General features: G+C 45.7%; 1 protein-coding gene across 1 annotated transcript in view; it reads right to left on the bottom strand.

The window, feature by feature from the left end:
- The window catches only part of PLAA (phospholipase A2 activating protein), an 801,260-nt gene that overhangs the window by 228,474 nt on the left and 557,681 nt on the right, over positions 1 to 15,105 (bottom strand). Inside the window, exon 10 of the mRNA XM_069630922.1 lies at positions 10,852 to 10,914. Within this exon, the coding sequence (XP_069487023.1) occupies positions 10,852 to 10,914 (63 nt within the window). The remainder of the gene's footprint in view (positions 1 to 10,851; positions 10,915 to 15,105) is intronic.

Here is a 15,105-nt window from a genome sequence, read left to right as displayed (position 1 = left end):
TTAAATCCCAAGTTGGGACATGAAACGGTACTGGTGGATATACATTGGTAAGTCCTTTCAGGAACTGAATGATTAATGGAATTTTGAAGTAAGAAACCTCTTACGAGGAGTGCTTGAAAATGGACAGCGCAGCAAGATATCCTTTAATTGTTCCGATCTGGAGCCCCAGATTGGCTAGATGCAATAGGAAAGAAAGCACCATTGGAGTGCTACATTGAAAAGGGTCCACATCCTTATCTTTGCACCAGTTACTGAATTTGTTCCAACGACACCGATGCAAGGATTTTGTTGCTGGCCTTCTGACCGAAAGCAAAATTTCCATTACGTTGTCCGGAAGATCCCAATCCCTGTATCTCAACCTCTCAGACACCATGCGTGAAGGTTGAGTGTCTTGACCTCTCGATGGAGAACTCGACCTTCCTCTTGCGAGAGAAGATCCTCTCTTTGCGGAAGATGTATTGGAGGGCAGATGGACATGTCCAGAAGGTCCGGGTACCACGTCCTCCTGGACCAATCCGGGGCAATTAGGATCATGGTTTTCCTGAACTTTCTCAACCTCCTGATTACTTGAGGAATCACGGGGACTGGAAGAAACGCGTACAGTAGAGGAAACTTCCAGTCCACCACGAACGCGTCACCTAGAGCTCCTGTCGGGGGAAATTCCCTTTAACAATACTGTTCGAACGGTGGACAATAATTTTGACAGACATTCCGACAACTGCATTATTACTAGTTTTGAGGCTGGGAAACCCCATATAAAAATTAAAAAAATAGCGAGGTGTTAGGGAGAATTCTCAGAAATGTGCTAATTCCCTTCTACCTTAGAGACCCCAAGCTCTTTTGCTGGACTTTAGGACTTTCAATTTTTATCCTGAAGAGAGCAAGACCTTTTTCCCACTCTCTCATTCATTTTATTTGATCTGACCTCTGTTTCTTTTGGTTTTGGAGTCTGACAAACTCCATAGGCATCATCTTTTTGTATTGTGACACACAGCACCTTCAGTGCAGTATCGTAGAGAAATCCTTTGGATTTCTGTTAAGGTGTAAAATACCATCTTCTTGGATAGCTGTTTCCAAGAGTAGTAAAGTGAAATTGACTAACTACATTTTCCTCTTTATAGACCCAGCACACACTATCTTACAATAGGGTGCTGGAGGGGTTACTTAGTATCCCCTTTGTCTAACTTCTTGTGTAACATTTTTATGTTACCCTTTCTACAATTAATGGCTGGTGGGAGTGGTTTACGTTTTCCTACCATTGTGCGTTCTTACCGCGGCCTGCGTTCGCAGATGCAGTATAGCATCCATGGGTACCCATTTTGTCAAAATGGCCCTGGTCATCTTTTTTTGCCATTTCTTGTTGGAAAGGTCCTTCTTGAGATTTACTCTGCTCGTCAAGCCAGGTTTGGTCCCTTTGTTAGTTTTGTCTTTGGCGGGATTCACTGGTGAAGAAGCCTCTGGCTCCAGCATGTCTGGCAGGGAAGGAAGCAAGGGAGGTTGCCGAAATTCCCTGTGCTTAGTCTCCTTGGTTACAGGAATGCACCCAAAGGTGATTGGCAGGCTGGCTATCCTTGGAGGACAGCCACCCTGCTGTGTGAGTGACAGCTAGGCTCCGAATGAATGGGAACGACTTGCATAAAAGGCAAAGTCTTTTGCAAGGAAGGCAGAGTCGACCACTGGACGAAGGAACCGAAGAAAGAAACTGGAAGAGAAGCTTGCTACAACTCCTGGACCGTTTGTTTGCCCGGTGAAGCCCTGCTGCAGTGCTGAAGCTCCTATTTCGTCATCGACTAGAGAAGCCCAGAAAGGGCAATTTATCCCCTCGGGCTGGTGGGACCAATCGACCCCAATACGAATTCGACTGAAACACCTCTCTCCACTAGCTGTACCTCCATTGCTGCTGCAGGAACCGAGTGCCAGGGGACAGGAACACCAGAATCTAGTGCATAGTTTTTGGACCAGAGCTCCAGGAAGATCCTCCGGACACCCTCGAAGCAGGGCTGACCAAGCTCGAGTCACCTCAACAGAGTGCTGAACCCCAGAAGCAAGAAAAGTCCACAAGGTGTCCAAGAACCGCAGTGGTGCTATTCGCGAGAAGCTGAAAGCGCGAAGTGCTGCTGATCCGAACCTTGCCCATTGCTGCCGCTGACCTTCGAATCATAGTGCAGGAGTCCCCAATTGCTCTCTCTCTTGTCCCCACGACTGAGGCCCAGGACAACAGGATCTGCAGGAACAGAAGCCAGCTGGAACCATTTCTTCAGACCTAAGGTACTGTGAACTAAGGGGTACTTACCTCATGTGTGTGTGTGTGTGTGTGTGTGTGTGTAGCTTGCTTGCTCTCAGTTGAGACTTGCAGTGGCTTCCCTTTGCAGAGTTGCTTGCGGCTATGCCCTTCACAAGCCTCCCAGCTTGTGGCCCAACAGTGATTTCTCTTACAACAAAACTAACATTGTGCAAGACTTTTACCTACCCTCAAGAAGTGCCTCTGCTCCTCTAGACTTTGCTCAAGGGACATTGGTTGCCCTGGCTCCCTGAAGACTCTTCTAATCTCTGACTTTGCTTTTTAACTGCCCCTTCAAAAACTCATACATACCTTACTTGTATAGCTGGGAAAGGGTTAATCTCCATTGCATTGGGGGAGGAGGGGAGGGGGTTCAAAAGTGCTTACCTGTTTGAGAAACTTGTTAACCATCGTTTCCTTCCTTAACCATTTCCTTTTTGCCACAACTTCAGTATTACCATTTAAGTGTGAAAAGTGATATATTAATGTCCACAGGGTCCTAACTATTGAAGTCAGCTCAGGGTGTAGGAATATCTCTGTGCAATCCCACAAGGGTATCTACTTACTTTATTGAACTGAAGAAATGTATTTTGAAGTGTATTTATATTGTTGCCAATTGCTCCCTTCTAAAGAAGGCGTATTTTAAAACTTTAATAAATAATTATTTAATCAAGAAACCTTGAGTACAAGTGTTATTTGAATACTTGTCACTGTGAAAATATTTTGTAACCCTACAGCTCACATTGACCCCTCTTGAGATTAGCCTGGCTACTCAGTCACACTACTAACTTGTGTAGTACAGGCCTATACCAAAGGTTGGGTTACCTATTGCCAAGAGGACAAGGCTGGCGTAGTCTCCCACAGGGTTACTACATACAATCTTGCATAACACAAGGTCTTTCCTTTCATCGCTTTAATAAAAAAAGTCTATAACCAAAACCATGCCACCTTTGTGTCAGATGCCTCCTTCGACACCCTTACAGCACATATGAAAGTAACAAATAATCCTGTGTAAAATGCTAGGGTGATACTTGGTATAGAGGACCCCAACTCTTATAAGTCTAATACCCAAATACCAAATTAGCCGGGTGCGATCCTTTGACTGGGGCGGTACACTTGTCAAATGATAACGCAGGTGTCCTCAGGCGAGCTCAGGGAGGACAGGAACCTCTCACGGAGCAGAAGGGCAAAAGCTCACTTGATCTCTATTTTCAGTATGAATACAGACCGTGAAAGCGGGGCCTCACGATCCTTCTGACTTTTTTGGGTTTCGAGCAGGAGGTGTCAGAAAAGTTACCACAGGGATAACTGGCTTATGGCGGCCAAGCGTTCATGTCGATGTTGCTTTTTGATCCTTAGATTTCAGCTCTTCCCATCATTGTAAAGCAGAATTCACCAAGCGTTGGATTTTTCACACACTAATAGGGAACGTGAGCTGGGATTAGACCGTCGTGAGACAGGTTAGTATTACCCTACTGATGATGTGTTGTGGCAATAGTAATCCTGCTCAGTACAAGAGGAACCGCAGGTTCAGACATTTGGTGTATGTGCTTGGCTGAGGAGCCAATGGGACATAGCTACAATCTGTGGGATTATGACTGAACGCCTCAGTCAGAATCCCCCCTAAACCGTAACGATACTGCAGCGCTGTGGAGCCTTGGTTGGCCTAGGATAGCCGGCCTCTGGGAAGGTGCGTAGAGTCGCTCGCCTCGGGACTCGTGTGGACAGAAGGGGGCCACCTCTCTTGCCTGTAGTGCACCGCATGTTCGTGGGGAACCTTGTGCTAAATCATTCATAGACGACCTGATTCTGGGTCAGGGTTTCGTAAGTAGCAGAGCAGTTACCTTGCTGCGATCTATTGAAAGTCATCCTCCGAGCCAAGCTTTTGTTATACATTTTATTTTTTCTAATACCCAAAGGATTTGGTAGAATGGGAGAGCAGCCAGGCTCATCTTATGAGGAAGATGTGAGCTGTAGGTAAGTACTGGGAGGGGTCAATAATGCGAGGCGGACAACTGATGATTTATCAAAGTATACTATTTTATTCTTACAATAATATAAAAAAACACCTCACTGTCCCTACTCTGCTGAGGAATTACCTGCCTAGCCAAAGCTAGGGGAACACACGGACAGGATAACTGGCCCTCACAATAAACAAATATACAAAGAAAATATATGGCAATGCACATGAAATTAACAATATTCACAGTTTCTAAATGACCTAATGTCCTAGGTGATTTCCCTTCCCCAGGATTCAAAGTCAATTCAGCAAATGTTCAACCAAAGAAAGAAATGTCTTGAATGTGTTCTTGAAAAGTCAGAGTAAAACTTCATTAACCAAAGTTCCACTGACAAAAAATCTCTTCGATGTGAAAGATACACTTTTTCTTCCAGAAAAGAAACCCCACCAATGGTAATCCTGGCCACAATGCTTTGTCACCTCTTCAAGAAGATTTGCCACAGTTCAAAAGAAAATGCAATCTCCACACTGTTAGTAACATAATTCTTGTCAACCAATAAGGTATCCTTTAGTTACAGTCTTTAACATTCACAATGGCATATATGCCAGGATGACTTCTCAGTGCTGCTGCTTCCACTTCAACAACCACACTTCTACTTTATTTACCATGAGAACAGTATCCTTTTGTCTCAAAGTACTCCACTTGGTTCAAACTACTGCAATGTTGCATCTACTAACAACTCGTCTCTTTGCCTCTCTTGTCGGTTTGCCATTGTAACAACCAGGGGTTGCCTATAAAACCAACTTGTCTATGTCTACTACAGTCTTTGGCACTACAGGTTGTATCTACTTTAAAATATTATTTACAAGCAGTCACTTTCCCTGCCCCAGCTTTACCTGTACCTTTATGCCAGGTATCAGCCAATGTAATTAACACAGAAGCCTTGGTGCCACTCTATTAGCTTCAGGTAATGTTTGCACACTTGTATCTTAGGCTAATTAACTGATAGTAACTTCACAGTACATATAGATTGCTCTTCAACTTCAAGAAAGGCTGGTATTGCTGTTAATATGGGGAGACTCAATTGGACAATGCTTGTTCTCTGCTTCAGTAATATGTACTCTAACATTTTATTTGTGAAAGTTATGCCTTATTAAAGTAAAGAATAGAATGCAGTCTGCCTTCAGAAATCACAATTAGGCACACAGGACCACTTCCTGCCGCTGTATTCAGAGTTAAAAGATTTTAAAGTTCGGCATTGAATTGTATTCCCATGTAAAGTGAAAGATAAAGTTCAGCTCTCCTTTGGGAATCACAATTAGGCACACGTGACCACTTCTTAATGTTATATTCAAGAGTTAGAGCTTTCAACAATGGGTTTAACAAGATTAGGTATTCGGTAATGATCTTTGCAATGTTCACTTTCCTTAACTGGCGATACGCGACTACTCCTTTAGATGGTAACAGTCTTGGAATAGTGAACAATGGATGTAGGGAGCATTTCCTTAATACGCGACTAAAAAGGCTTTTCATTTACACACGCTTGCTACATATCCCATTACTTAAGTAATGCAAGTTCAAAGAACAACTTCCACTCGCTTTACCAATACGCAAGTGAACAGGTAACTGAATACTGTTGCCGGTAATGCTTGCCCAAAGTATTAGGACACCAAGTTTCACTCAGCGGCTTCTTCGACACTTACTCTGCAGGTTGCACTACTTCTACACCTTCTACGTCGTCTGCTGCTTCTGGCTGCTTAAGGACGCACACCGCTCCTCTGTGAAGGATTCTCTGGTCTGGCCACACGTTTCTGGAGCCCTTCTCACTCCCGAGACCCACTGCTTGGTAACTGCTCCTTGCCTCAGTCTCCAGCACATTCAGTACACGGCAACCACAGCAATCAGGCTCATATAGGGAAAAGACCACCCTCCTGCACGCCCTCTGTTGCACAGCCTCTGCAATTCAGAGTTATGGGGGGAAAGGGAGGGACAGGACCCTCTCAGAACACACACAGGTGAAATCTGCCATTTCCAGATTCTGGCGTTCCTTCTGTTCTCCCACTTCTGATTGTCCTGCCAACCTGGTGTCTTCTTCTTTCTGCTATTACAGCTTGCATTCCAGTCACAGTTCCAGCTCCCTTCTCTCCTTCCGATTGCCTGCACCTGAGGGGGGGCCTTTCCTGCCTCTTGGGTTCTTTCAGGTGTGGGCTGTTGGGCTCAAATGCCTGACCTCTGCAATAGCCGTTAGGCTTAATTGCCCGACTGCTGCAACTGCATGCCTCTTCAGCCATCTTCCTCGTCCCACTATTCATGGGATTATGCAACATTTAGTCTCCATCAGCAAAGTTAGTTATTTTAACTTCTGAAGTTTGGCAAATAGCCATCAAAAGTGTGGAATTACGGGGTAAGTTAAACAGAGGGCATTCCCAGTCTTCCTGGTCTGTTCCCACCCCCTCATGTGATCCTCCCGCAGTACACAACCCCCAGGGTCAGGAAGCGTCTGCCTTTCCCTGGCACCATGAGGAGGGTCCCAGACTAGGTTTCTGGGCGGAATCATCACTGATTCATCACAGTACACTGAACCCAGTCAATACAATAGCCCAAAGAAACTCTTACACCCCGAGAGTTAGATTAAAATATACATTTATTCTTACATAGGCAAGGTATGTAAAGACTTATTTAGACTGACAAACACACATAGGAATTATTAACAATACTTTTCATAGGTGACCGATTCAATAGTTGCTTGCGCTTACAATTGTTAAAGAAAATCACACCGACAGGTCTACTGTATTAATAGTGGTGCCGCACACTCACATTTGTTACATAGAAATTATGTAAACTCACATCAGACAGTCTGTAGGAAGGAAAAGGAGGGTTATTCAACGCTTTAACAGTAATTACTTCTCAGCAACACTTTCCAAGGCTTCTAATGCTTTGGCAGTCCAATCCCTAACTATAAAAGAGTACATCAATGTCAGTGTACGAGTGGAGCAAAAGTCTTCTGCAGCAGTAGAAAAGGTAAAGTTCACTTTAGTCACTTAAAGAAAATGCTTTAGCAAGATGACGAGCTATAGGGACCCTGCAAAGGACACCCTACGATGGCACGCACTGTTAAGCCTGAGCCAGAGGGATGGATGAACACCCAAACACCTTGTAACACACTTCAGTCATACTGGAGCGACTATTCGGCTTGAGGTAAGTTGTACCTTGAGACCCACAGTACCCAAGATTGGTTGATAACGCAGCTGGATTCTCTCCTGTGCAGCAGTGACGGACCCAGTCTCCTAATTCTTTGCACTGGTGACAAAAAGAAAGACTCTGAATGGGATATCACAGCAGCAGTAGCGAGAGAGGACCCTCGGCAAGGATTTCTTTTGTCTCCCACGTCGGTCTGCAGTTTTGGTGCATTTTTATCAGCTCCAACAATGAACTGTTATCGTCCGGTAGATCTTCCTCAATCCGGCAGTCCTGCACTCTGGTGAGGGGACTTGGATGAGTGGGATCATGCCTCTGGAGAACCAACTGGAGCTCACCAAAGTTCTGGGCGGATTCGTCCACGCAAAGATGTTGCACTGCAAATGGGTCTGAGGTCCTCTGGTATTCGCGGTTTGCAGCCCTGGAAGGTCACAGCACCTCGGGGATAGCTCAATCTGCAGTTCGTCTTGGGGCTGGTTGGTCCCACCAGCCATAGGGAAGGCGTCCTCTTAGGAACTCCTGTGTCGATAGGAAAATGGGGTCAGGACAGCAGTGGTTGCTTCACGGTTACTGGAAGGGTTCGCAGGCATATCTTGTCGTCTTCAGCTTCGGATCTTCTGTTCTAGTGGTCGATTTTCCTTCTGCCCCAGGAACCGCAACTTTTATTTGGATTTCCCATTCATTCCTCTACAAAAATCTCCCAGCAGTTTACAGAAAGGGGTGGGGGGCTGTCCAATTAGGACAGCCAACCCCCCCCCCAAGTGGGAACTGGTTCCATTCAGACACTCTGGCAGACAAAGGACAGGGGAGTGGTAAGCTCCTTCCCTGCTTCCTGATTTCACAGACACACTGGGGCCTAGGTGGGGACACAAAGGGTTCCCGCCAAAGGCAAAACTAACATTCAAACCTCCCACTCTCAGAATGGTAGAAGTGCTAACAAAGGACAGCCACACAAGAAATGGTGAAAAAAGAAAGGAGCCCCCATGTCAGAACATAGGTGACCCTTTTGTACATAACCGATTCTGTGAATACAGTCTCAGGTAGAAAATAGCACAAACGTTGGTAGAACACATCCACTGCCGCCAGCCATAACTATATGGTTGTCACTGACCAAAAAGTCACAGGAGCAGAGAGAAGGGGGATATTGGGTATCCACTTAGCACGCCACATAAGGTGGTGTGTGCTAATCTCTCAAATTAAAGATTTAGGAAGGATACAAAGTATCCCTCTATCCTTAAGAACTGTAGTTTTTAAGGATAGTCAAAGAATCTCAAAGGAGAACCCAAAGGGTTCCCAGCAGCACTGCACATAGGGTGCTGTGTGCTGCAGATGTGCAACACAGATGCCTTTAAGAGATATGGAGGAAAGCAAGACTCCATAGCCTAAAGTAAAATAAAAAGAACAAGAGTTACCAAAGGTCACAGCCAATAAGTATGAAAGAGGGAGCAGGCGCCCCAGCAAAAAGCGCAAGGGGTCTTGCTAGGAGAGGGCCTTAAGCATACTACTGATAAATCTCCCAAACAAAGTAAAAACGGTATTAATGTAGTTGCTGCCACCAGGTTCTCTTTAGGAGCACATAAAAGTAACCAGAAAGCATTTTAGGAAAATGGTAGGGTGATACAAAAGTATACCCATTGCACTGCACTAAGATGCTATATGCAATATAAAAATACAAGAATTCAAAAAGGGAAAAGGTTTCCTGTTCTAAAGAGCTGATTAGTTTGCCCATAATGAATGAGCAAAAGGCAAAGCAAGTAAAGCTGAAGGGTTCACTTTCCTAGAAAAAGTCAGGACATTATCAAAAACAGAGCAAAAGGAATGGGGTTCAATAGGAAACTATGGAGGTAAAGTTGTAAAACGAAAATCTTTCCTAATATTTTAAAAAAACTGTGCATTTGGTTACTGTGCGGATGAAGGTTGCCACTGCAGTGCTTTTCTACAGACCTGCACTCTAACCTGGGCGGATAAGAGTAAATAATATTCTCTGTGCATATTAGCTGGGATTGTTCTTTCTGCAAAGGGGCAAACGGCAAGGGGAACAAGTACAGTATCTTGAAAGTGGTTTGTGTTGTCATTATCAGTGGTTATAAAAGGATTTACTCCTAGCCAGAGAATGATTTAGCTAAGATTGTGTGACAATCAACAGTAAGGGGGAGCCATCCCCTTTTATGCGAGGGAGGAGAGCCCGCTCCGCGATACCCTCCCTAGGGGTATGGGCAAATGAGACCTCACAGGGAGCGACTCCCCCTTGGGGGACATGGACTCCGGTTACTAGAAGGAACTCCCTAGATTGCCCAACATATCGGCATGTATGGGAATACCTGCTGAGAAGAAGAATGTAACCTCTTTAAATTTGGCTGCAAGCAGTGCTGTAGCGAATCTAACAGAAATAGGCAAAGATGTCTCTAAGACGAGGTGTACATTTAACTATATAAGTGGAGGAATGAGGAGGCGAGAGTATGGTATGCAGGGGAAGCCCCTGACAACATTGCGCCTTGGATGGGCCGAGAATAGCAACAGACAAGCACCCTTAGTTTCTTTAGATAGGCAGGGTGATAACTTTGGCAATAGGGACAGATGTTTTTTTCCATATAATTTCAACAGCGAAGAGGGAGAAGATGGGAGGCAGGAAGACCGAGCAATAGAGATGAGCAGTAATCAATACAGGAAAAGACTAGAGAACAAAAGAAGAGGTTTCATGGCATTAAAAGAGATGGGGACGAGCATGACAGATGTTAAAAAGTGAATAGCGACAAGAGAACAATAGAAGAAATGTGAAGAGAAAATGCGAGAGAGGGATCAAAGATAACACCTAGGTTACGCGCAGATGGTGAGAAAGAAAACTAGGTGGAATAATAGAAGCAGGAAAGAACAAAACCTCAGTTTTAGACTGGTTGAGATGAGGAAAATAAGAGGACATCCAGTTTTGACCAGCAGAAAGACAGTTTGAGACAATAGAGTGGAGAGCAGAATGAAAGGAAGAAAAAGATCTGAGTGTCATCGACGTATGGATGAAAATAAAGAAGGAAAGAGGAGATAAGTGTAGAAAGAGGAGCAAAATAAAGAGAAGAGGACCAAGTACTGAACCTTGAGGAATATCACATACATGATCAACAGCAAAACAAGGTAGCTCATATGGTGCAAACCTTCTGAATGACCTGCAACTTAATGGACAGCCATCGAAAGAGTAAAAGCAGAATTATTTTAAAATCTAGAAAGACACAGAAGCAGTGCAGTTTCTTATGCCATGAATTTTCTTAACACACCCAATCTGAATTGGGATTAACCGTCCTGATAAAAAATGTACACTAGAACAGCTAACCTTTAAGCAGAAAGTGCAGAGGGTAAACTAAATGTAAACACTAAACAGTCCAGCAACTAAAACATTGTTTTAAACAAGATTTATCCTACCTGTAAAGGGGTCAATTCCAGATGTAGGTGCAGCGGACGAACCTGGAACATAACGACCACCACCTGCAGGGGTTAGAAAGCAATATTTAGAACTGGAATAAAGCTGGCTTTGCAACTCCGCAAATACACTCTTAATAAAGTTGCTGTGAAGGTGTTGGGCATTTACTCTGCCAGTGTGTTTAGGATGCAAGAGGATTCTACCCACAACTAGACAACAGGGTTACCCTCAAGTCCATTTGACATGACTGTTATGAAGACTTTCCACAAGTTCTCAGGTGAAAGTTTGAGAAGGCCAACGAGTGGAGTTAGATATTGTTTCCCTGAAGTCTATAGCAACACAAAAGAGGAGAAGGCTGGAGGTTTCGAGTTAATCTTAACCTTTGGCATTGCTCTGGGCAACTCTCCAGAATTTCTTTTTTGTGAGCTGTTTTAATTTTTCATAGCACAAAACAAAAAGACAAATAAACCAAATAGCACACCCCAACCCCACCACCAACCAAAGCGTCCCAGCCCACCCATCAAGGAAGAAAATAATACACCCAATGATATGTTAAGCAAAGCAGAGCCAGCCATAGTGTGAAAAAGGAAACTAATAATTTGGCCCCTCCACCCCGAAATGATGATGTTGTTTGACAGCATGTATGCGACATACAGTCCCCAGATGTCTTTAGGCTTTGAAGCCGGGTGCACCATCGCACCAAAGTCTGTCTCTAGTTCGTGCCAGCGTGCTACATCCACCTCCCACTGGGTATACATCGGTGGGCGGCCCCTGCCACATACCAAAGTCAACCTCTGTTTGGCCAGCAGTAGCAACAGCCCGACAGTTTTCTGACATGTTTAGGCAGCCCATGCGTGTAACCCAGCAACCCTACAGCAGGAGATGGCAACCCTAATCCCAGCAATACCCTCCACCAATTCAAACACTTGTTCCAAGAAGGAGTCTATTTGGGGGCAAGTCCAGGACAGATGTAAAAAGTCACCGGAAGAAACCCCACACCTCCTGCATGACTCAAGGGACCCGGGAAGAACCTGTGGGTCTCTACTGGAGTCAATTAAAACTGCTGCAAAAATTTCAAATGTATTAACTTAAAGTTACTATTGATTGCCGGCTTTCAAATCTGCATACAGCAGTACCTCCAGACCTCTTCCAGGAAAGGAGCCCCCCCGTGTTTCCTCCCATTTAACCCAGGAATTATCAGTCCACCCGACGAGTATGGCTCAGAAATCAGCTTAGTGCGGGTCTCTGTGCTGATCAGCCCTTGCAGTACCGGAGCTGTGGGTGCTCCTGAGGAAAGTCAGCAAATCTGTCCTTCAACCCAACTCTCAGCATGAAGTATATAAAAATGTCTAGCGCCGATAACTCCCCATTAGCTTTAAAGTCTTCCATCAAGAACTGCCTGTTTGGGAAGAGATCGAGCCAACAACTGAGCCTAAACCTGTCCATGCTTTGTACAAAGACTTTCTCCCCTCTGAGAGGTATGCCTGGCACATGTTTAATGGGGAGGAGTGGAGAATAACTAACTCTTCCCTCGACTCGCCATCTATACGCTTTCAGGCACTGCATGTCAGCTCCACCCGGCCACGCGCCCCGGTGATCTGCTGCCGTGACGTGATAACCACCCTTCTCGAGAGCGATGAGGCAACAATTGCTCTCTCGATTTGCACATGCGCCCAGTTTGGTTTTAGATCAAACCAGTGAGGCAGGAAGGAAGCCTGCACCGCAGTACAGAAGGCATCAAAATCAGTAAGAGCTAGTGCCCCCCTCTCCAAGGGGGCGGTCAATTTGTCCCACCAAACTCAAGCCCGCTTCCCTTGCCATATGAATTTTGCTAACACCAATTTCATTGATTTAAAAAAAATGTGGGGACCAATATGGGTGCATTAAGAAACCGAGGAATCTGGGTAATCCTACCATTTTGATTAGAGAGATACGTCCGAGGAGGAACCGAGGCAGATTCATCCTTCTCCCCAGTAGAGACTCTGTGTGCAGCAGCTTCGCTTCATAGATCTCCTTGTAAAGTATATTGAACGATGTGACCACCGTTATTCCAAGATACCGGGCATTGTCGGGATGCCATTGAAAATCAAAATCATCCTGAAACCTCACCGTCCCATCAATCAGGGGAACTAGCACCGACTTTGTGGGTTTGATAAGAAGTCCCGAAAAACGACCAAACAATAGAACATTCTTCATGATGGGCGCAAGGTTTGTGGCAGGGTCTTTAATGAAGAGGATTAAATCATCCGCGTAAAGCGAAATTACCAATCTGTGCGTGAAAAGTTGGATACCCCTGTCCAAGTGTTTAGCCCTAAACATTTTGGTAAGAAGCTCAACTGCGGGTGTAAAGAGCAAAGGGGAAATGGGCATCCTTGCCTTGTACCTCTTTACATCTCAATGGCGGCAGACAGCCTACTGTTCACCGTTAGGCGCGTGACTGGGCGCTTATAAAGCAGGGAGACCACACTTATAAAATCCTCCCCCAGCCCCTAAGCCTCAACACAGAGAGGAAGGGCCACTCAATGGAGTCCAACACCTTCTCTGCGTCGAGAAGGGCAGCCACTACTGATGCCTGCTGGTCTAGAACCGAAAGAAGACCAAAGAGTCTGCAGAACCCATATGATGTGGATCATCCAGGGATAAAGCCTGCCTGATCGGCCAGCACGCACCTAGGCAATTTTGGGGCAAGTCTGTTGGCAACGCCCTAGCCAGTATTTTATTGTCCAAATGTATTAATGATACTGGGCGATAGGAGGGCTACCACTGCCTCATGCATTGAATGTGGCAGCTTGCCCATCCTGTACTGACTGCTGGTACATATGGAGCATATGAGGGGCCAGAATATCGGCATAGGCATTTGTAAATGTCAGCTGTGAGCCCATTCGGACCAGCAGGTTTCCCCCGCAGGCAGCAACTTGATTGCCTCACAAATCTCCTGTTCCGCTAACGGCCTCCCCAACCATTCTCTCTCTCCTTATGGGCCAACCAATATAGATCAATCTGATCCAATTACTCTTTGAACGTGCCCTGGGTCGACCTGGAGGAGTACAGAGCCCTATAAAAGTCCATAAACACCCCGATGCCCCCCCGTCAGTTTGCACGAGCTTCGCAGCGTGGTCCTCGACCCCTGCAACCTAGCATTTTCAGCTTTAATTAAGTGGGCCAGTGTAGCCACGGGCCTCTGCCCCTCCCCATACCTCCTCACCACAGCGGATTTGTGAAGGAATCTCACTTCACATTTAGCTGTTTCCCAAAACACACCCACTTCCACGCGAAACCTGGCCTGCAACCCTCCATCAGTGAGGAACCCAGAACTTGATTCTAAGTCCCGCAGATGAGCGATAGCGGCGAGCTAAGCTTGCATAGTTCGGAGAATGCCCGCTTCCTTAGCAATACATAAACCTTGCACTTGAAGGTCTCCCACAATGTGGTATAGGACGACACAGAACCTACATTCTCTTGGAACATAAGCACTCCCTCCTTGACCTCCACGCAGAACACGGTCTCGCGAGCTTTCATTCTCAAAGTGCCAACTCCTGCCTCCTTGCCACCACCCTGGAATGAAAAGCTACACAACCACCAGGGCGTGGTCAGAGAGTGTGTGTGTCAAAATGTTACATTCCGAAAAATAACACGACTCGGTGGCGGAAGCAAGAAAGAAGTTGAGCCTCGAGTCTGTTCCATGTACAGAGAACTGGAATGTGTAGCCCCTTTCAGTGTCATGTCGTGCCCTCCATATGTCGACCAAGCTCTCGTGGTGTAGGTCTCCCTCAATTTGACTGTGGTCTTAGATACCCCTGTTGTGCTTCTCCAAACCATCTGGAGAGTTACACATGAGAGCATTAAAATCTCCCCCCACCCCCAAAACATGCAATGTTTTCTGGGTGCCTTTTTAGGTGATCTTCAGTAAAGTCCAGGGTCTCAATCAAGTCTGTGTTTGAGCCGTAGTAGTTCACGAAGGTGAAACCCCTCCCTTGAATTAGCCCCGTGAGAACCAAAGCCCTCCCTTAAGTGTTCCTCCTCGCCTCCATGCAACGGAACCCCACTGTGCCCCTGATGAGTATGCCCACACTCCAAGCGTACCTAGAATAGGATGAGAAGTACCAATGGCAGCCCCAAGAATTGGCTAATGACAGGCTCGCTAGTGGGCGAGAGATGCGTATTCTGAAGGAAAGCGATATCCACCCAGTGCCTCTGCATACACAACAGAATCCATCTTGCTTTTGAGGGCCAGTTCAACCCTCTGACGTTCCATG

This window comes from Ambystoma mexicanum, chromosome 6q (assembly GCF_040938575.1).
Source record: "Ambystoma mexicanum isolate Mex_15411 chromosome 6q, UKY_AmexF1_1, whole genome shotgun sequence".
In the NCBI taxonomy this organism is placed as follows: Eukaryota; Metazoa; Chordata; class Amphibia; order Caudata; family Ambystomatidae; genus Ambystoma; species Ambystoma mexicanum.
Note: the sequence above shows the minus strand (reverse complement) of the source record. Positions and strands in the feature narration are given on the sequence as shown.